Here is a 7,917-nt window from a genome sequence, read left to right as displayed (position 1 = left end):
AAACACCGCAAAAACTAAAATTTCCATCCTAACGGAGCACAAATTCTTAAAGGGGCTAGGTCACGACAATTTTAGGCAATTTCAGCACTAATCGAATGGTCATAGAATTAAATAACTGTTCAAAACTATAGAAGAACCCTAACAAAACACAGGGAAGCCACAGGGACATGGATGGACAAAACTGGAGAGGATTGAAATGGATTGAATTTGGGTAAATTAGAAAAACGTCGGCCCACCTTTTTTCAAAATTATATCAGTCTATATCAAAATGTCATTTACACAGCTGAAAAATCATTCTGTTGTTATGTGGCCATGATTTTGCAAATTAAAGACTCTTGCTCTGCAAGTTTGAAGTTTAGAGCTCATAATTAACAAAATTAAACAAAATTACCTAAAATAGCGTGACCTAGCCCCTTTAAGACTCCTTTTCATACCCTTTGACTTCAAATGAAGACTGCGTTCCCGGCAGACTTAGGTCTTGAGGCATTCTTCCCATTTTACGTAAGCCTTGAGGTTTGGACCGATCCATGATATAATGGCTCGCCAAACTTTGACGAATGCCTAGGACGCATATTATACATGGCTTAATTCACCAATAGCTTGCATGCTTATTTCAGTGCCAGTACTAACGACACCTCATGCAGTGACGCCGAGCAATGGATTCGTTAAAGGTAAGATCAAAATATAATTCTTGTATTTCTTACCTACACTGTACAACAGCTGTAGGAGTGATTGGAAGGGGGGCAGGCAAACATTTATTTACGAATGCTTGTTAGAGTAAAATACTTCAATTTATTTCATAAGTTCTCCCATTTTCAAAAGAACTTATAGCCCCTTTCATTTCCTAAATAACTTGCGCTCTTCACGATTTCCTCCATTTTAACAGAATGCTTTGCATACCAAACACTAAGTGAAGTGGACCGATCACAAAGCTATATGTACAAGTCAGTACAAGGGGCCAAGCCAACCTGCGATCGATGGCTTGCTAATGACTGGTACCGATTCACTGGTTTGGCAGGAGACCGAATGCCAGACAAATGTGTCCCAGTCCGTCGCTGTGGTACTCTTGCCCCAGGCTGGCTATCAGGTGGTCATCCTAAAGTAGCGGATGGTGCAGTCTCGAGATTGGTGTGCTTTAATTGGGCTCTCGATTGCTGCACCTGGCGCTCGAGTATCTTAGTTCGAAACTGTGGTGGCTTTTACGTCTATAAGTTAAAGAATGCTCCTGTGTGCAAGTTACGTTATTGTGGAGTTGGTGGACATCGAGGTAAGTCCCGCTTTTAATGTAAGGGCAAAAAGGGGCATCAGTTTGGCTTAACTTGCATAATTATGAGGGACGTAATGTATAACATAAAAAGCAAGGTGACACAAACACCAACCCGGTGTAGCCAACACATCACGCATGCGCACAACCATTTCACCCGGTCAATTAGCAGCCATGGACAGCTGTTTCGGCCTTGTTGGGCCTCATCAGCATGGCGTAGCTAACATACCAAGCGGGTGTTTTAGACACACCGGGTTGGTGTTTGTGCCACCTTGCTTTTTATGTTGGACGTAATGTATGCAGTATGACAACAACTAAATTAACTGAAATCGGATTACTTTAAAGTAACGTTGGTTTTTAAATGACGCGGCCATGTTGGTGTCCCAAACTAATTGAAATCAATTGTTATGCAAACATTTTCTTTTGTTTCCACTTAAGAAAAACGTGGCCGATCACGTGAGTGGACACCACGAATCAAATGATCAGCGGTCATGATTAACAGGGTACACCGATATGACCACCCTTTCTTTGTTTTGGAGACACCACCATAACCGCGGTGACGTCATAAAAAGGACTTCGTTCCCAAAGTTGTCTCTCTCCCTTGAGAAAGATCCCTGGTTGCGCATGGTCAACTGACTCCCAAAATCTGGAATGAATGAAATGAATATATATTTGACTGAGTGCGAGTTATAGACGAATAAGAGAAGTGATCGTCACGCTTAGCTGGACAATTTAAATTGCCCCTGTGACCAAAAAATCAATTACATTTTTCTTTGGATTTCAAAACTATGTGAACAAAACACTAAGTGACCCACGTTTTAAGGCTTGATTTCAAAAAGACACCTCTTTATTTTACTTTGAACTGGAATTTTCCTATTTAATGGTCCGCCATTAATAACATTATGTTCTTGAGAGAGCTGGATCGAGGAGAAAATGACGTCCAAGGCTCACTAGTTTAAGAATGCAATACGTGTGTACGCTGCAAAAATTTTAAATATGCAGCACGGGGATTTTGGGCTTTCAGACTTTTAAACTCACGCTTTGCATATATAATAAGCTGCGTTCACACGCTGAAATTTTAAGCTAGTGAGCCTCTGACGTCACGTTTCTCTTGATCCAACCGTCTGAGTTCCAATCGGTCAGTTTTGAACGTGAGTAATGGCGGACCGTGAAATCCAAAACTTACACTCAAAGTAAGCGGCCTTTGGATAAAAATCAAAGCTCAAAATTTTGCCAGTCAGGTGTTAAGCAAACACACTTTCAAAATCTGAAGGAAAAAAGGAAGTGGTTTTTTTTATCACAGGGGCACTTTAAGCAATTGTCTCTTTTAGACAGTAGAGCATTGCACCGCGCAGAGGACAAGGGTTCAAATCCCGGCGAAGACACCTGAATTTTTCAGGTGTCCATAAGAGACAATCGTCTTAAATTGTCCAGCTAAGTGCGAGGATCACTTCCCGCAAAATCTGGGATGTTTTCCAGTCCAACAAGACCGGAGGGTTGGCAGCGTAGGAATTTTATAACTTAGACAAAACGTACTTTGTGGTGGTTAGAAAGGAGTTTGCTGCCTCGCCTAAAGAGCTACATCATCGTTCAAAATGTCAACAACTAGAACTGAAAAATGAAATGATGAATTGTTCTGTTGTAACAAATGCACACTCGGAAAAAGTTCAAATGCTCCTGACAACAGTCGAAACTTTAATCTTCCAATTACTAATTCGAATGCTCTACCACTGAATTATGGGAGACTAGTGGGTGCTTAGGGCATGACAATCGAAAAATTAAACCGCAGAATTAAAATTCCTGCATGAGAGCTATGTCAAGCTGTCGTGGACCAATATCATCCCACAAATATTTGTCACGAAAAAAAAGTTTGTTGATTTTGCTCTTTCTGTCCGGTCCTAAATCTGGTCATCTTCCCTGACATTTTAAGCCCGCCAAGCAACCGTATATTTCTTCAGGTAAAAGCTTTCGATTTACGTCATCGTTTCACCTTCAAAATAATGTTAGCATTGCCAGTCGAGAGCAACGCAGTTTGAACACAAAAATAGAATTGGCGGGACACTCTGTCACACGTGACCACGTGACTAGAGGCGACCAGGGTTCTTTCGAGGTGGAGGACAAAGTGTCGCACATAAATGAGCGTCCTTCAAAGGGAGTTGAGACGGCACAGCATTGCACCGTAACGTCGATTTCTGCATGCATTATGAAACATTATCCAAAGTCATGGCAGCTTCTGCAGGTACCGGAGCAGAAATTACAGAAAACAAAAGAAACGAGAGACAGAAAACAAAACAACTCCAAAGAAAGACTAATGCCAAGTGACCAAAAACACAATACTTTCCGGTACCTGCAGAAAGGCCCAAAGTCTTTGTTTTGATGTGTCAAACCAAAACGCACTCTTTTCCCTCTTTTACCAATGAAAATCGTCTTCTTTTGAGTACGTCGTACGTTAGCGGTGGTAAGTTCTCAAACCGTGCCGTAATATTCAAAATAGTCATGCCATAACTACATGCATTAATTATGACGAGAAATCCTTTAAACCTTATAATCACACAATGTAGAAGCCAACAACTTAACCACTTTTTCTTTCAGAAAGCACCAAGACAACCAGACCCACGACAACTACATCCACAACAATCAGACCCACAATAACCAGACCCACGAAAACCAGACCCACAACAACCAGACCCACGACAACCAGACCCACGACAACATCAGCAACCCACCCTACAGGTGAGTTTAGTGTGTGTAACTACTTCAACAAAAGGGATAAATGTCCGGTAGTGTAGCAGCTCTCGTAACCTGCTATTATTAGGTATTGTAAGCAGCTTCTATTGTTTTTAAGTCTAAGTCATTGTTTCAAGTAGCGAGCAAATCACATTACACCTTACGAGAGCTGCTACATTGCCCCAAATGTCGACTGACAAGGAATAGGCCATTTCCGAGTTCATATCTTCCTCCCCTTCAAAGCGAGTCTAAGTGCGAAGTTTTTCTTATGAAAATTAGTTTCCATTCATATGTAAAGTAGAACTAATTAACATCACAAAAACTTCGCACTTAGACTCGCTTTGAAGAGGAGGCAGACGTGAACTCGGAAATGGGCTATTACGAGGATCGCAAAACTTCTTATTACACTAAGCAGGTTTAGCCAAGACTAAGGCAGTCTGTGAATTTTGACCATATGAACTACAAAGTCCTCTAAAAACCATGTTCAAACTTTGGGTCCATCGATGTTACCTCAACTGAACGTTCTTTAATGGTTTGAACAATTGAATAATGGCGAACTGTTTTACATTCCAAAATCAGCTTAGATATTAGGATTTTACTTCATGTGAAAGACGGTAATTTTGTGGAGCTGGATAAAGGTACAGCGGGAGTATCTGATTATTGGTGTTGCTTATCCATTTGACACCAAAGTTAGGGAAATTTGCGCAGGGTAATCAAACGCGGCGCATTAGGAACCGTTCCCATAGGATTGGAAAATTGGTTTGAACCCGTGTTGGCAACACGTCCTCCAGAGCCATGACAAAGAATGTGTGTACAGAGAATAACTAGCCTAGACTCTGATCCTTCGGAAAGTCTCAGACACCTTAAATTATAGGTGGGAACTTGATGTCACATGAAGACACCAGCCAAATAACCAAATGTTACACACGAATTACTTCAGTTATTAAACAACATTCACGTTTCATCTTTAGTGTCCAGTGGATTTGTCATCCTCTGTTTACCTGCTGGAATTCACGTTCACATCAAGCGCCAAAGTCTGCCTCGTTATGTGGATGCCAGTTTCCTGCGCCTTGACGACCCGCGTTGCGGCGTAGTACGGGTTGATGATGATGAAGTCATGCTGGCCACCCCTTTGGACAGTTGTGGGACCATGCGAAGGTGTCTGTTACAAGAATCCATCCTTATAAATCCAAATTATCATCAGAATGATGATGCCTTGCGTTTAGAAAGGATTTAAGGCGGTCGTATCTAGTTTAACGAATCACTAAGACATTGAATTTCTCATTGAATTTCTCATTGAACCTTTTTTCCCTCAGCGTCGGGGTGCGTTGTTAAATTCTCTCTTTTATGGTGTTTTAAGTGGTCGTTTTGCTTCATTTTCCCGCTTTCCGAGCCACTTTAAATGGTTCAGTTTTCAAAAGGGACTTGCTATTTGTTCTTAAAGAGCAAAAAAACTTGATTTTGTCAAAACGGGACTTGACCAAAACACCACAGCAACAACAAACGAATTTCCGAATTGCTTTGGATAGTGGTATGCCATTTCTCGCGGTATCTTGAAGTATTATTCACCTTCTAATTGCAGAACAGAAAATGATCACGTGTCATTCCAGAATAAAGTCGTTGCTGAGTTTGGTGAAGGAAATAAGCGCTCTCATGCAGAGTTTCCGTTCAGATGCACCTACAAGAAATTCATCTCACTAAAGCAGATGGTCGATTTACAACCACTTTTTACACAAGGCCAAGGTAAATCATACTGCGTGGGCGATCAGTAACCTTTTGAACTCTCAGTAAACAATTTTACATACGGTGCAGATGGATGTGAATTATGCGCATGCTCAGTACGGAAAACTCGTATTCGTAGTTCGTCCTCCTCCTTCGATCAACAAGGTCCCTGTAATGATCGTAGAGGTAGAGGTAAATATCCTCTTCTTTCACCGATACGGAGGTGAATTTCTCAGCAACTACCACACAAGCTGAATAACGAACGGACACAACACTTCCTTAACGACACAATATTTACACAAAGCCATTTTGCTTCTCCTCAGTTGCTTAGTGGTCAAAGATACTCGCTATCACCTCCAAGTTAACTAATCATAACGTGCAAAAAGCATTTGCAAAAAGCACTACTTTTCTATAGCATTTAATGTTTGCAATGTCTTTATTTCATCAGTCATGGATTCAACGTTGGAGGAAGAGGAGCAAACAGATGAGTTCTTCAGCCAAGAATGACAGCAAGCTGCTCATCTCATTTTCAATAATTACGTTACGTAGAGTGTCCATAAAGAAACCACTCTTAAATCCTAGGATTATCTACGGACACTCTTCTTTTATTATCATTTTATTTTCGAGACTTGTCCTTTTAAAGGGACAACTTCAACTTCTTAGATATTTCATCGAATGCAATGAAAGCAATATATATCACCATTGACTGCCGGTGCTCTATTCTTCAGAATTCACGTTAACTTTTTTTCAAATTCCCTTGAGATGTAAAGACTTAAGAGCAGAATACTGTTATGCCTACCATACAAATAAACCGGAATTCACCTTGTCTGTGTTTGTATAAATTACATGCATACTCAATTAGGGTACAGCTCAGTTTCGAAAACCAATAATGATAGTAAACTTTATTACAGTGTTAAGTCTTCTTATGCTGGGGCATTATTTGAGAACACTATACATAGATGTCAAGTTAATTTAGCACAAATCAGATCAAACATTGTGTTTTGTGTAGAGTGGGAAACCAGGGTACCAGAAGAAAAACCTCTCGGAGCAGAGAATAGAACCAACAAACTGCCCTCATATGACGCGTGGCTGGGTTTTTTAGTGTTCTATTGGCAAAAAAAACCGTTTTCTGTTGGTTTCGTTGATCAACGTTTTCAACCGGCATCAAACTAGGTTGAAATGTATTAAAACTGGGTTTGTCACCAGGTGAGTACATTAAAAAATATATTTGAAAAAATACAAACTAGGTTACACTGGTGGTTTAAAAGATAATCTATTACAATAAAAAATGTTCCCAACGTTTCGGTCGCAATCACGGACCTTCTTCCGGGGAAGTGAAAGAAAAACCACACAAAAGCACAGATATAAACAAGACGCTGATTAAAAAATTCAAGATAAGTGTCATTTTTTCTTGTTTTCGAGGGTAAAGTGCAAATACTCCTTGGGGAGTAACGCCCCGTCATCTCGGTTGAGCGCATCTTTCGCGCAATTAATCTCCCAAGCTTCCAAAATCTTCCTTTAGTGCCAATTACTATTATTCCTGAGAATTGTGGCCTCATCCCATGCGATATCGTGATTAGTATTTGTCACGTGGTCTGCAAGTGCTGATTTTTGCATTGTCTCCGTGCGATAGTCTTCTGGTGCTCGCCTTTTCTTGTTGAGAATTTTCTTTGCGTTTCACCGACGTAGCTCTTGCTACAATCAGCGCAAGGAATGTCATAAACAGGGCCACGAGTTACTTATCTTACTTATCTTACTTATATTCACTTATCTTGAATTTTTTAATCAGCGTCTTGTTTATATCTGTGCTTTTGTGTGGTTTTTCTTTCACCTCCCCTGAAGAAGGTCCGTGATTGCGACCGAAACGTTGGAAACATTTTTTATTGTAATATATTATATTTTAAACCACCAGTGTAACCTAGTTTGTATTTTTTCAAATATTTTTTAAATAGGTTGAAATGGTCGAAAAAACATGGGTAGCGACCGCTGCCGTTTACGCGGGCTTTTCCAAGTCGGCCTCGGGCTCCAGGCAAGTTGTTTTCCCTCAACGTGACAACGCTGAGAGGTCTGGTAATGACTATTCCCAGGAGTTACCGTGTTTTCACCGAAAAAACGATTGAAAAAGTGTTCTATTGGGAAACCTCAGCCGCTTCAGCCTGAATCAGTTGCGGTTCAAACGGTTGATACCGATAGAACACGACTTA

The 7,917-nt window shown here is 40.6% G+C and overlaps 1 protein-coding gene across 2 annotated transcripts in view; it reads left to right on the top strand.

The window, feature by feature from the left end:
* Positions 1–7,516, top strand: part of LOC138037945 (uncharacterized) — a 19,145-nt gene extending 11,629 nt beyond the window's left edge. For both annotated transcript variants that reach the window (XM_068883780.1, XM_068883779.1), the window contains exons 8-13: positions 618–671; positions 887–1,267; positions 3,857–3,997; positions 4,963–5,149; positions 5,574–5,734; positions 6,162–7,516. In XM_068883780.1, coding sequence (XP_068739881.1) covers positions 618–671; positions 887–1,267; positions 3,857–3,997; positions 4,963–5,149; positions 5,574–5,734; positions 6,162–6,220 — 983 coding nt within the window. In that variant the 3' untranslated portion in view covers positions 6,221–7,516. The remainder of the gene's footprint in view (positions 1–617; positions 672–886; positions 1,268–3,856; positions 3,998–4,962; positions 5,150–5,573; positions 5,735–6,161) is intronic.
* The last annotated feature ends 401 nt before the right edge of the window (positions 7,517–7,917 follow it).

The sequence above is a fragment of the Montipora capricornis genome, chromosome 2 (assembly GCF_036669925.1).
Source record: "Montipora capricornis isolate CH-2021 chromosome 2, ASM3666992v2, whole genome shotgun sequence".
Lineage (NCBI taxonomy): Eukaryota > Metazoa > Cnidaria > Anthozoa > Scleractinia > Acroporidae > Montipora > Montipora capricornis.
This window is presented reverse-complemented; position numbering and strand designations above follow the sequence as displayed.